The 15,083-nt window shown below is 32.4% G+C and overlaps 1 protein-coding gene across 1 annotated transcript in view; it reads left to right on the top strand.

Moving 5' to 3' along the window:
- Positions 1-2,328: 2,328 nt before the first annotated feature.
- Positions 2,329-15,083, top strand: part of LOC135193957 (uncharacterized) — a 35,198-nt gene continuing 22,443 nt past the window's right edge. The window contains exons 1-6 of the mRNA XM_064218575.1: positions 2,329-2,447; positions 2,825-3,056; positions 4,341-4,483; positions 5,834-5,975; positions 8,480-8,606; positions 10,733-10,873. Of these exons, the coding sequence (XP_064074645.1) occupies positions 2,390-2,447; positions 2,825-3,056; positions 4,341-4,483; positions 5,834-5,975; positions 8,480-8,606; positions 10,733-10,873 (843 nt within the window). The 5' untranslated portion in view covers positions 2,329-2,389. The remainder of the gene's footprint in view (positions 2,448-2,824; positions 3,057-4,340; positions 4,484-5,833; positions 5,976-8,479; positions 8,607-10,732; positions 10,874-15,083) is intronic.

The raw sequence follows: 15,083 nt of genomic DNA, 5'->3' as shown, positions 1-15,083 counted from the left end.
TATTTCCAAAGTTTAATTATATTTTTAAAAATTTCCTAATGAAACTCTACGTCTTTATGTGTTTTACTCCTAAGTACATTTTTGCTTTCTGTCCCTTCAGTTGTATTGTTCTTATCAAATTTGACATAATAAACGTTGTAGTAACTATCGGAAAAGCCTTTGCTCACTCTTCTTACTACAAGTGAAATATAGATTAGAAAAAAAAAAACAATAATAATCAAATTTACTAGGAATAATCTCAGTATAAGTCAGCTCGAAAGTTGTGCGGTAAAATGTCGCTAGAAGCTCGTATAGGTTTAACTCCACTCTCCTGTAAAACGTGCTTTGCTTACCCGATGTCACGCCGACGGTGATCCTCTATAAGATTTCGAAGTAATGCAACGTTTCCTTGCATGTAAACATTGTCATTTTATGGTAAAGTGCAATACTTTAACGTTATAGTTTTAAAATGTTAATCTTAGCAGTTGATCCTCGATGTTTGCTGGTATTTCACTTATGTTAAAATGAATCACAGGCAGTTGGATAACATACATTAGCAGCCTGTAAATTTCCCACTGCCGGGCTAAAGGCCTCTTCTCCCTTTGAGGAGAAGGTTTGGAGCATATTCCGCCACGCTGCTCCAATGCGGATTGGTGGAATACACATGTGGCAGAATTTCGTTGAAATTAGACACATGCTGGTTTCCTCACGATGTTTTCCTTCACCGCCGAGCACGAGATGAATTATAAACACAAATTAAGCACATGAAAATTCAGTAGTGCCTGCCTGGTTTTTAACCCGAAATCATCGGTTAAGATGCACGCGTTCTAAATACTGGGCCATCTCGGCTCAATGGTTGGATAAACCACGTGCTATTTAATTGTCTTTGGAATAAATTAAGTTTATTGTAACCTCTTAAACAATTGGCCAATGCTTCAAGATTCAAATTATTATTTGTTAAAGGACGCGTCTTGGTTGATATATTTATTAATAAATATTAAAGTCTCCCTGGTAATGGTAATGTAGACGCTAAAATGTAAAAAAATTATATGAAGATAATATAATTAATAAGCTTTAATCTTTGGCGAGAATTATTATGCTTTGTTCTGAATTGTTCTGAATTGTTTCAAATCCTTCTCTATTTTGTTTATATTTATACATTAACATTTATTGATCATCATTTTTGTTAGATTTTAAATTAACATGGTTATTTTTATTACTAACAGTATTTAAAACGGGATATTTACCATGTTTTTTTTTTATTTGGTGGAGCTCGATATTTCGATATTCGTAGATAATGTTTTTAAATACTGTTAGTAATCATTTTTATTTTCTTCGAGCAATCCCATAACAACCATCTCAACGCGTGGATGGTCTAAGGCCTAGTAAGGGTATTTTTATTACACGCATCCGGTAGAGCACGTAAACGTCTAAATCACCCATATAGTGGCTGGGCATAGACCCAAAGAATTCCTGAGACGGGATGACGTCAGCCAGACGGCCACCATTTTATTTTTCCATGCACTAATGACATGAGAGCAAGCTGATGTATGTTCTTGATAATTAATTAAATAGCAAAGATTTTGACGACCTCCGTGGTCGAGTAGTGGGTACACCGATTTTCATGAGTACGCCGCTCCGAGGTCCCAGGTTCGATTCCTGGCCGAGTCGATGTAGAAAAAGTTCATTAGTTTTTTATGTTATCTTGCGTCTGGGTGTTTTACATAACACAAGTGCTTTAGCTACTTACATTGGAATCAGAGTAATGTATGTGAAGTTGTCCAACATTTGTAACAACTGTTTTTTTAAATATCTGACTCGAATAAGTCAATGTATTGTTGTCCGGGCATTTTTTCATTTGTAATCAATAATATCAATATTAATAAATATAAATATAATTCATAAAAACATCGATTAAAACTCGATATCGATATTTTATTACTCGATAAAATATATGTGAGAGAACGGAAAGCAAAATAAATAGTTTAATCAATTTATAAGTAAACAAAGTATTATTTAATATAATAACAGGTAATTACACTTATTTCTAAACACTGATTAAAATGAATTCCATAAAACATATAAGTTAAATTATATTATTACAGAATAAATACAACAATATGCTCACCTGGGTTATTACCAATTAAACGATTCAGAAGTGGTGCAGTGTTTAACACTGTACTGTATCTCAATGATAATAAATTAAAATAACATTATTACCTCACAATATAAATATTGTCCATTTATTATATCCTTCACGAGTATTTTATTAAATGGATGCGATGAAATTATGTGTCAAAATTATTATACAAAGCTCTGTCTGGCATTCATAGAGAAGTGACATCTATCATATTGACGATCCCAAATCTAATTGTAGAGATATTGTATATTATACGTAAAATGCTTCCAAATGTATACGATGAAAATACCAATTTTCGTTATACTTTTTGATCATATAAGCGCGGTGTGTAAGTGTTCTTCCATGTATTTTATTGAAAACTTTTTATTATGCTGATCGAATATCGCTCAATGCACATAGTTTGTCTCAATTTGACGCCGATAATATTGAGTACAGTTGTGAGCCTAACCACAGGTGAATTCTCTATGCGTCTCATTATCCCATTGAGGGACAGTTGCTAGGCATGGATATGTAACATTGATAAATTCCTAAGTCAAGGTTGTTATAATTTTTTGACTAAAAAACCAACCAACGTTTATTGACCTTCATGGGACTAGGAATCTTGGGTATCGCAGCAATATGAGTTCAATATAAAGCAAGTCGGCTCCTACAAGAATTTTTAATTCGATAAAACTAAACTAGTGAATTAATCGGGTAATATTTCAGTTTTAGATTTAAATTATAAAAATAAATCGATAAATAGATCCGTAAGAGAATCACAAGATTATGAACCTGAACCTGTTACAATTCCATTTAAAGATTCAGGAAATATTCCTTATAATTTAAACTGTGATGACTTTACACAATATGCCGTCAACTGTACAGCTGAGGCGGCACTGATTTATAATTCAAGTAGAATGTCTCCACCTTACCCTGCGAAAGTTAATGATTGGTGCCGGTTAGTAATTATATATTTTTCTATGACCATTAATATACTATACGAGATTAAATGTACACTGTTCATGCTTCGCAACGAAAGTTTACAGGTATTTTACCAATTACATTTCGATATTATAATATAAATAGCGACCCGCCCCGGCTTCGCACGGATACTGCTGATGATACAACGTTTACAATTTTTCAATTATTAGACTAAAACCACTGTGTCCCTGCATTTTAAATCTTTAATATCTTCGAAAATAATAATTGAAGTTACATGTTTTGAACGATTATGTTGATCTTTATTAAATACACAATGTATTTAAGATACTTAATTGGATAAGGATGAATGCTGTATTGCTTAAACTCGCTTCGAAAATATGCATGTATGTTACTTATAAACCTTCCTCTTAAATAACTTTATATATTTAAGAAAAACCGCATCAAAATATATTGCGTACTTTTAAATATCTAAACATACACAGGGAGACAGACAGGCAGCGACTTTGTTTTATACTATAAGATAACTGTGTTAAAAGATTTTCTCTCTAAGCCAAAAATGGCTGATGTGAGATATTAAAAACAAATAATACTTTAGCAACAGTTTGTAAATGTAACACTTTGGACCAAGGTCTTTTCTTCGTACGAGGTTTTTAGCTTATTCTTCGGAACCATACGGGTTGGTAGATAAATAAATAATGAATACTTTATTCATGTAAAAATACTGAGGCTTCTAAAATCTCCTTGGAATTGTTATTAAAACAAAACTGTTATGTTACGCTTGACTTTTACAATCAATAGGTAAATTGCAAAACCCATTTTAATTTTAATCAGTTCGCAACAAAATATTTTATCATACTGATTTATATTTGTGGTTGATTATTTTCAATCTAATTCATCATTATCGTAAATTTTTCAAGAACACATGTTTTTCCGACCAGCACTAGTATCAGGTACAAATAGCATATTATTTACGCAATGAACGCTAAAATATTATAATATAATTATAATAATAGTATTATTAATACAAACGATTATTTTACCTTTTGAAATACTAAGCAACAACAGAGATTAAAACAGCAATAACAAGCGCAAAAACCAACCCGAAGATGTTTTATACAAACATAAGAACTAAAATTATTACAGAGCAGTTTTTTGCTAAGTAAATTATTGAATCATTTTTGTTATCTTAGAGAATACTTTTGGCAATGTATACGTCACACGACACAAATATCGTGTACTAAATAACAAGCGTCTATTTACAATATTATTTTATATGTAATATTTATATTTATTTCCCCAGGGCTATAAGACACCTTACGAATTGCGCTATCAATTGGAACACGGATTGTAAAGATGCTACTGACAGTCGTTTTAACGAAGAAAGTATCAAAGGTCACATTCACGTCGTCAACAATATTTGCGATGACGAATGGTTTCTCATAAGTAGGTTTCAATGATATACTAGTATTATATTATGAAAAGGATTCGTTTTTTTACTTGGTCTACTTGGTAATTACTTGGTCTTAATTCTATTGTTTATCAGTCATCTTTATACTGTTGAACCGGCACCTACTAAACTTATATCCATTTAGGCATCGTTTTTTAGATTTAGACTTATTTTTCTTTTTAATTTTTCGAACTCCTTAGGATCGTTGTTATAGAATTATTACCATTATTTATATAAAGTCTTTTGTAATAGTATTATTGGTCTAAATAATGAAGTTAAACTGTCTCTAGAATTATTTTGGGTCGGAATAGACAAACAACGGTGGTTAAAATGTTTTGGAGACATTGAACGCTAAATCATCATTGAACTATATTCATACTATTTATTTAAAGGTATATCGTAAAACTGTTTCCTGAATGAATATAGAATTAGCTACAGTTCGGCTTAAAATAATTCGATTTAAGCATTTTAAAAGTGAACCGTGTCTTTTATTCAGTCATATTAAACAATTTCACGGCTAAAAATGATTTCCGCCAATTCAGCATTTCTTTTCGGTTTCCCTTAATTATTTGATTGACAGGCATTGGTTCCGTCACGATCCACTAGTCAGCAGTTGTACATTTACGAAAAAAAAAATGTCAAATTAAAAGCCAGCAAAAAGGTATTTTCGTTGCTAATTGGCAATTTACCTGATTGTACTTGTTTTCTTAAAATGAAACGTTTAATGAAGTAAAAAAATGCTTGATTCAGAAAAGCCGACAGTTTAGTTAATTTTTGGTTAAAATATATGTAATTTTGCAAATTTAACGTTTCCAAAATAGTTGTAATACGGACTATAGTTGAATATGACTTAAACTGATAAATATCCGTTTAAGAAAGTTATGAAAATTCGATACCTATTATAGAAATAAGAATACGTAGACCCTTACCTTCGATGCTCTTACATTCTAGACTGATAAATTTAATTATCTTGAGATATATTTTATGTCACTGATGAATTTATTTTTAACACATGTTTAACAGTCAAAAATCGCACATGCTCGAATTTATTTTCGCCTTAAGTCCATGACTTTAAATTAGATCTACAAAAAATTTACATTTATCTTTCAAGTTTCTTAATACTCATCAAGTTAGGGACGCTTTAATATATTATAATATAGACTTATAAAATACTAATAACGTAGACTATTAATTATTTTGAGGTCAAAAATTATATGTCATGCAACACATTTTCAATTTACTATGGTACGAGTACATGACGTCCGGTTAACTATACCTGTGTAAAACCTGTGCTATATTTGTCAATTCATTTATTTTTATATTCATATAATAATAAAATATTTCAGGATACGATGAGATTGCGCTCTGTGTTGAAAGTTCAACAGATTCATGGGAAACCTGCTACATTAACTTCAAGGATTCGGTTGAGGAGCACAAGAATACTAGCCAAGAATGGACTCACTATGAAGTACATTTTAGGCTGTGCTGGTAAGATTTTGTAATCAATATCTTAATCTTGGTTTTGATGGGCAACTGTACTCGTATGATTATTTCTGAGTTTTGTTGTTGAGTCATTTGAGTTACATTGGCTGGCATCGTATCCTTTTAAGGAAATAATTCTTTTCTCAGCCTCGTTAGTCAAGGTATGCATTATTGACTAATTCATATTGCTGCGAATCCTAAGATTCTAGGCTTAAGCCCAGGTCAAGCCAAAAGTTATTCGTCTTTCTGCTTCACTAAATTCTCGATAACAGTCAATTTGTCAGTAATTAAACTCCCGATCCTTAAAAAGCAAATAAGGTCCTCGTTCTACATCAGAACACACCTTTGTCATGTTGTATTTCCGGTTAAAAGGGTTAGGGATAATGATGTCATATTATTTGATATCATCTAGATTTTCTTCCCATTTTTTTTAACGGGAATGGCTTTGCAAATATAAATTTGTTCCTTGCCTGGATCTGATATATGGTCTGAGTAAAGAAAATAGATTTGATTTCGATTATGATATTAACTTGAATAGAAAGATGCGAATTTCAATCAAATTCAATACAGTTTGGTTACGTTATTGACGTTGATATGGAAAGCTTGCACAATAGGCTGAATAAAATATTTTTTAACTTAACAATTTCGTCGGTACAAAATAGTACTACATTTTTTTTTAATTACTTGATATCAAATTTCCTGTTTTATATAAATCCATTTTTTTTAGAACACAAGATTTTTTGTTCCTTTAAATGTTTAATTTTGATAAATTTGGTAATAGCTCATTGAGTTTGTAAAGATTATTTTCCCTGCAATCAGTTATCTATTAACCACCAACAGTTCAGAACAGCAACAACGATACCAAACATCATCAACGAACAAAACCTTCGTTCGCATCTGTTGGTGTATTTGCAACATATGTTATTATTTATTATATCAGTATTTTCATATTGATTTGATTTAAAGGGCGTCGGTAACAAATTTACAGTGTCATACATATACCCATATAACTATTAGGTGGCCGACTACGTCACCAATTCTTCATTAAAAAAAATAGTCATTAATACATATTACTTTCATTTACTTTATTCAGGTATATGAACGTAAACTGTTAATGAAGTATATATAATCTCTTTTATCAACTGTAAATTCGCGGCAGTGTCAAAATTCTCGATGTCCAAGCTAACAGTATTGACAAACTACAAAATTCTCTGTAGTAAAAACCAATAGCGGCATTGAATAAAACATGAGGCCTTTGGGTTGATGTTAAATTTCAGTAGAGCTTGTTGAATTTCAAAACAGTGGAATTTTAAATTTGTGCATGTTATATTTTTTATCATTTTAATTAAACCTTAGTATAATATGTTATATAAGCGAAATACCGCTCATCACGAAATCTCCGAAACTATAAGTTCAATTGACGTAAAATTTATCATTTCCTTTCGCGACGTAGACGCTCACTAAGAAAGGAATTTCAGAAATTTCAAATTTAGGGAGAGCAATGGAAAAGGTAGCTTTGCATGAATTTCGCACATACTAGATACATTTTATAAAAAAAAACCATCATTCAAGTCGTAAATAATTTACATGTTACAAAATTCTTTAAAAAACGTTATGACCCAATAATACTAACTGGGCCATCTCGCCTCTGCATCCCATGTTGATAGTCAAAAAGTAAACTTCAAACATCATTTTAATTCGAAAGTACTTGCGGTACTAAGTGGAAGGGCTTTGTACAAAAACGTCTAGTCACTACTACTCACTCATCACATATTCTACCACAACAGCCTGTTAATTTACCACTGCTGGGCTAAGGCCTCCTCTCCCTTTGAGGAGAAGATTTTGGAACATATGTTGCTCCAATACAGGTCGGTGGATACACATGTAGCTGAATTTCGTTGAAAATAGACACATGCAGGTTTCTTCACGATGTTTTCCTTCACCACCGAGCACGAGATGAATTATAAACACAAATTAAGCACTTGAAAATTCAGTGGTGCTTGCCCGTCCAGTTTGAAGGCCCATTCACCCTTCCAGTATAAGTACAGGAAAATGTAAGGAATGGTAAAAATATCGTATTCCGTCAATGTTTATTGGGAGGTGAACCATTTCCCCGTCCGCCTACCTATGCAATAAAAATGGTAAGAACATAATTGCTTTAAAATACATATGTAGGATATTTGGTTAAAAAAAGATTAAAACCAACATCTTCAGACGATGACGGTATCATGCATAAGGAGAAGTTTTGACAAAATCTTTTCAAATAATAACCAAAGTCACAAATCACAATAAGACACTCAAAACTGAACAGTTCCTAGGAAAGTAGTTTTTACGGTCAATTAAGTAACTGCAGTTTAGTAGCACGCCGACCATTCGCCACCCAGACTGTACAGCGTCGTCTGGAGGCACTTGGTGGTACTTCCGGTGATCAAATATAGGGGAACCTTACAATGTCTGTATTCATGATAATACACAACACATGAATTATAATTTGCACTTGTTTATTCTAGCGCAAGATCTCGATTCCGACGCTGCACTCTCGAATCGCTTTTCGTTAAGCCAACTCAATGTACGCAAGAACAAGCGGCTACGCTTCAGAAGTTCTCAGTCATTGTTTCCGAGGGAGGAGTTTATCAGGTATTATTTATACCAAACTTAGTTTCTGTCATTGTGGCCGTGTTTCTAACTTTCACGATTCTCTTTGTACCACAGTACAAAGATCATAGATTTTCCTATTATGATATAACATAAGATAAAAAATTTTATTCACGTGCCTTCTATAATATTATGGCTCCCTTGTTGGTCTAGTGGCTAAATATAAGGCCATACAACCGAGGTTCTGGGCTTAAACACCAGGTCGTGCCGGAAAAATAAGTTATTGGGTATTGTCGAAAAATGCTCGATAACATCCAATATTCTGGAAGTTGCAAATGTGTACACTCCCGTACCTCGGATAGCACATAAAACCATTTGCCCTGCGCTAGAAATCTTTCGGGTAGTGTCGGATTTGAGAATTTGACAATTGGAGCGCCTGTGTTTGGGTACACAATTGTATGCTTTAATATATCCTGCATAATTGACGGATCGCCCTTGAGATTGCCCAACATGACTGAAAACTGCCAGGAAGACATCATAATGATAATAATATCGGCTACTTACGAGTAGTCCCACATTTCATAGGATACTCATAGAAATAAAATACATTGTGGATCGTTTTTATATCACTGGTGATAGGAATTTAATAATAACATTGTTAGGTGTACTGTCAATACTGCTTATATAATTTATCCGGAAGATTGAGAGTGCGTACTAATATTTATACAAAGAAATACACAGCAATGACACTGAAAAAAATGGACCTCAAAAACGTTCACATTTGTAAAAATTTTAACTGCCAGCAATTAAAACTACGTCTACACAAAAATGAGAAGCTATGCTTGTTAAAAAAAGATTATCCAATAAGACCATAACTCTAAAATAATTTTGGATAAAAAGAGAAATGCCACAATACAAGCATATATTTTTTCAAATGTATTTTCATTATACTCAGAATTTTAAATTGTTTTTAATTTAAATAACAGTTCTTAGAATACAAAAAAAAATTGAAAAAAAAATCATATTTCGAAATTATGACATTATTGGTTTTTGCCTGTACTTCGCTCACCGTGTTTTCATAGAGCCTTTCTGATTTTATAGTCAATGTCCATTTAAAACTTATTTTTATAGAATTAAAGGTAAACCTGAAAAAGCTGAAACTATTAAAACTTTTGCAGTGGTCTTGCTTATTAATAGCAAAAGTAAGGACGTGAACGAAAATTTTATCAATTTATATTTTGCAGGATTAAAATAAAAACCTCCTTTATGGTATTTAAAAGCGATTGGTGGTGAACATTCTTCACGATGTTTTCCTCCACAGTTGAGCACGAGATTAATTATAAACATAAATTAAGCAAAGATAATTCAGAAGTTCTTATCTGGATTATAAAGCACAATCTTCGTTTAAGATAGACTCGTTCTAAACACTAAGTCTCATCGGCTTTTAATACGTATTGAACCCTAGTACTGAAAGTAACTCTAAAAAAACCTAACTTGAGTAAGTTCGACTGCTTTTTCCTACGACTTGATGATTCTGTTAAGGTTTCCTGCATGGTGGTGACGTTATCATTTTTTATTGATCTTAGAAGGGCAGAAGTCAGAAGTCAGAAGAAAAAAAAATCCTTGTCTGCCTTTCTCAACTATCCTAAAACGTTGCATTATAGTATTTAGTGAAGAAGGGTGATTGAATTAGTTTAATTACAGACAAAAGGATATGAATTCCATTTGGACACAGGAATACTTATATTACTGCGCCTTTGTTACACCTATATCATAATGATTGTTCTCTAAGTGACGTGACGTCAAGTAGATTGTTCACCACTCCAATTATGTGTCCTTTCCTTTTCCATAAAGGACTCTTGTTAGGTACTTCTCAAAAAGAATAATACCATTAAAAAGTAATTAAATTCTATCAAATATACCAACCAAACACAGTAACGATTGAAAAAAAGACATATAGTCATTAGTTATTTTACGTAAATACATTCTAGCTTTAAGGTTAAAACACATTTGGGCATAAAGTGAAGCTACTATGACGAAATTACAACAACTACTGTACGTTTACCTCCGCTAAATACTATTTCAAAACTATCCAAGTTAAAAAGACTATTCAAATACATCTCATCACTTATGTTCTAAGCTTAAACCTAAAATGTTCTAATCCTTAGGACTGCGATCGTAACATGATGTACGCAAACTGCCCAGGCGGAGACCCTCGACCAACCAGTGCTATGTTGAAACGGCTGATGAGCACCGAAGCCCACAGTAGAGGGTACAAGCTACGTCAAAGATTAGAGACATTTTTTTTTGTTTTTTTATTAAATAAAAATTAAAATGTGTTAATTGTTTACGACGTTTGTAATGACCGTTAAGTGTCCCACTGTTAAACAAAAGTGTTAAGATGTTTTGAAACGCATTCCACCATGTAACTCCAGGTAGATAAACATGTGGTAGACTAAGTATTGTCCCGGTTTGAAGGATTACTGAGTCAGTGGAACTACAGGCATATGAAGCATAATATCTTAGTTCCCGAAGTTGATGACGTATCAGTCATATGACGAATAAGTATTATTTCTTACAGGACTAATGTCTTATGTCTAGTGGTGTACCACCAGGTGTCCCGTTTTTAAATTCGCCTACCTAAATGAGATAATAACACATCCAGCCAGAGTCCGGCGGAAAAATGAACTCTGATAGTTTAACCGTGTAGATAGAGGCGAAATTCCTAAAGACTAAATCCCAACAAAAAGAAAAGAAATCTAGGCAAGCATTTCTGTAGAATGCCAATTAGTGTGCCAATTTCCTTGAACAGTTATTTTATTCTCAGAAATAACGGAAAAAAATGTAATGATATTCTATGTAACTTGACAAATTTTAAATTACATGTATATATGTTACATAGTGATGTATTTTGTCTCTGGAAATATTAAGACGGTTTATCCTATATCCTTATTAATTAAGGATTGAAGGTTTTGTCCAAGTCAGATTTTTTTTAAGTCATCACTTATTCTACCGCTAAACATCAATATTTAATATAATTGTGTTCCGGTTTGCAAGTTGAGGGTAGCAGTGTACAGGCAAAGGACACTCTTACTTAATCTTCCTCTTAGTTTAGTCGCACGCTGACGATTTAAGGGACAGTTAATATTTCTTTCAGGAATATTTGATTGATCAATTGGCCAGGATACCTACCTACAAACAATTGAAAAAAAAAGTTATCGTAATTTTAAATAAAAAATAACCTTAAAATTGCTCTAACTCGGCTCCAATGCTAAATTATCAATTAATTATCAATTAAAATTATGACAATGATGATCTAATGTTTTGTAATCAATGTCACTTTGATCTCTGCCTTATTTATTATAAATCATTGTCACCCTACTCGTGGTAACTTACCACTATGGAAAAGTTTACTTAGTCCGGAAAATGCGACTTTAATTTCTGTTTAGAAACAGGGAAAGGCTTAACTGCTGTTTGTGGCTTAGTTCCGACTTACATAACATATATACAAGTATATCAAAGGATTATTTTAGTATGCAAACATATATAAAATACATAGTCATTACTCAGGACATCCTGAATATGTTAAATCACATATGAGTCGTTTGTAACAAAATTCGATCAGTCCTAAGCAGGTTACGCCTAGACCGAGTTTTACAGGTGGAATCCGGAGTTTATTGACCTTTTTTAATTTTTTTCTTTAACTCAAAGTGCCACGTTTAAAGAAAAAATGTAACAAAAAATGGCAAAAGAATTTATTAGTAAGACGATCCAACTATATTGAATATTCTGCATCGGGTTTTGGTATTATTATGTATATTCACTCACGTTCTGCAAAGTATATATTTCTGATATCACCTTACGTAAACGATAAAACTAGTGGTTGGGGGAGCTGGCTTAATCCATGATCCAGGTTAGAATTTTTAGTTCGTATCGTAATGAAATATTACTGAGTAGACTTTTAAACATTTCATAGGAAATAAGATGAAGAAAGATTATTTTTTGAATTTCGAAATTCGATTTTTAGAGATTATATTTTTTTATGATATCGGTAGGCGGACGATCAAATGGGCTGATGGTAAGTGGTCACCACCGCCCATAGACAATGGCGTTTATTACAACATCAATGCGCCACCAACCTTGGAAACTAAGATGTTATGTCCCTTGTGCCTGTAGTTACACTGACTCACTCACCCTTCAAACCGGAATACAACAATACTGAGTACTACTGTTGGGCGGTAGAATATTCGATGAGTGGGTGGTACCTACACAGACAGGCTTGCACAAAGCCCTACCAAGAAGTTTATATATAAATATATAAAATAATTGGACAACATCACATACATTACTCTGATCCCAATGTAAGTAGCTAAAGCACTTGTGTTATGGAAAATCAGAAGTAACGACGGTACCACAAACACCTAGACCTAAAACAACATAGAAAACTAATGAACTTGTTCTACATCGACTCAGCCGGGGATCGAACCCGGGACCTCGAAGTGGCCTACCCATGAAAATCGGTGTACACACTACTCGACCACGGAGGTCGTACCTTAATTATTATCACAGCCAGATCAATTAAAGAAGATTACCTAATAGATATATTAAATAGATATAATTAACCAAAAGTTCACAATAATTACGGAACAGGCTAAGGCTAAAACTCGACACGTAGTGCCGTGAGGAATTATTATAGAATATTATATTCTATTGCTGAGAGAGGAGAATAGGGTCCCCGAGCTCTTTAAAGATATATAAAGGGTCTTCAAAGAAATATCTCCATTATTATTCCGATTACAAATTATCATTGAATATTCGCCATCGCTGACATAAAACAATTTTAAGGTTAATATTTTTAAAACACCATTTGTTAAAACCTCAAAAGCGTTCGAGGTCGTTAATATTGAATTTATAACATTGTCAACGTCAATAAAGAACTTGGCAGTTAAACAAATCATTTTTGAATGGGCGCACAAACAGTGTTTTTTTAACGTACGCGATTTTAGTTATTTTATACAAAAAGCGAAAATAGTTTTAGTAGCTAACTTGCAAGTGAAATTTTAAAGTACCTTGTCAAATTTATTATAGATTGATACCTAAAAAATAAGTCAGTAACATTGTAATATTTTGTAACATAATTTTTACTAGACAATAATAAATAAATTACGATGTACGTCGGGTGAATTCTCGTCTGTAACTCTGCCTTGCTGCGTGTCTTCATATAACCTTCATATATCTTGAAGCTATGTTCAATATTATATTATAATAATATATAATGCTCAGTATGCGTTGTAATACCTCGATGCAACTTGCACTAAAATATTGTCCGATAAATACGTAGAAGTTTATATGCTGCGCGCCATCTAGTGGCGTGAACAAGAATATGTATTTTGTACAAAAACCGTCGTCATGAAAAATGTTAGGTCAACCGGTGTCGAAATCTATTAATCTCGAATAATTCTATACCAACATCGTTTTTTTTATATTGAGAAAAAAACCGCATCAATCCTGATACTAGTTGAGAATCATCGACGTGACGTTTTCGAACGATAAAAACAGCCCTAGTAACAAATGTGTCGTACAAATTACACAACGCCGTTTTTAGAGAAAATAGTGACGCAAACTTTTTTGATTACACTTGTCGATACACTATACAGCCAAGATTACAGACAACCAATAAATTATAGACTATTCATTAACTAAATAATCTTTACAATGAAATCATAATTGGCATAGCAGGACACAACAAAGTAACGAACCCTCTTTTTTCCAATCTTAATAAAATATTTTCCGAAAATTAAAATTGGAATCTTCAAAATCGGTTTACAGTCGGCGAAGATAGGGTGTAGAGTACGAAAATATTATATAACATTTTAACAAGAAAATAACGGATTTCTAATATATCCTTCAAATTTAAATGGGATCAAACGGAAAGGGAAAAAATTTCCAAGTCAATTCACATATAAAGGACGTCTGAGTTACCAAATATAAAACAAATACAACCCAATTAATAACCTTCTGCTAAAAAAATAGCCGGCATGGCGTTTTCCTCCTTTTCTTTACCATTCATATCGACTAAAATTATATTAAGAAACTTGATATCATAACTTAACGACGACGATTAATCATAAAAAAGTATCACGCAATATAAAATTCTGATGATAAAATTTTAAAATATCAAATATTTTGAACGATATTAAATTTCAGAAATATTATTTATGGGTGAAATTACCTCCGTCTAAAGGTTCGTGACCAAAATATCGGAGATAGGTTTCAATATACATTATACGAAGAACGGATGTTATCAATTTCGCATTAGTTTGTATTAAGTTACAAAATATGATGTAAGGGGCGACGATGCTGGAGAAACTTTCAGTCTTGATAATAAAATAATTAAATTAGTTTTAAAATTGATTTTGAATTATTGGTATAAACTACATTCGAAATCGGTTTGCTTTAAATAAATCTTGTAAAATTTCAAAAGTTTTTCATACATTCATTCAATATCAAATATCTTTA

This window comes from Vanessa tameamea, chromosome 23 (assembly GCF_037043105.1).
Source record: "Vanessa tameamea isolate UH-Manoa-2023 chromosome 23, ilVanTame1 primary haplotype, whole genome shotgun sequence".
In the NCBI taxonomy this organism is placed as follows: domain Eukaryota; kingdom Metazoa; phylum Arthropoda; class Insecta; order Lepidoptera; family Nymphalidae; genus Vanessa; species Vanessa tameamea.
The sequence above is the reverse complement of the archived record's forward strand: the minus strand, read 5'-3'. Positions and strand labels throughout refer to the sequence as shown.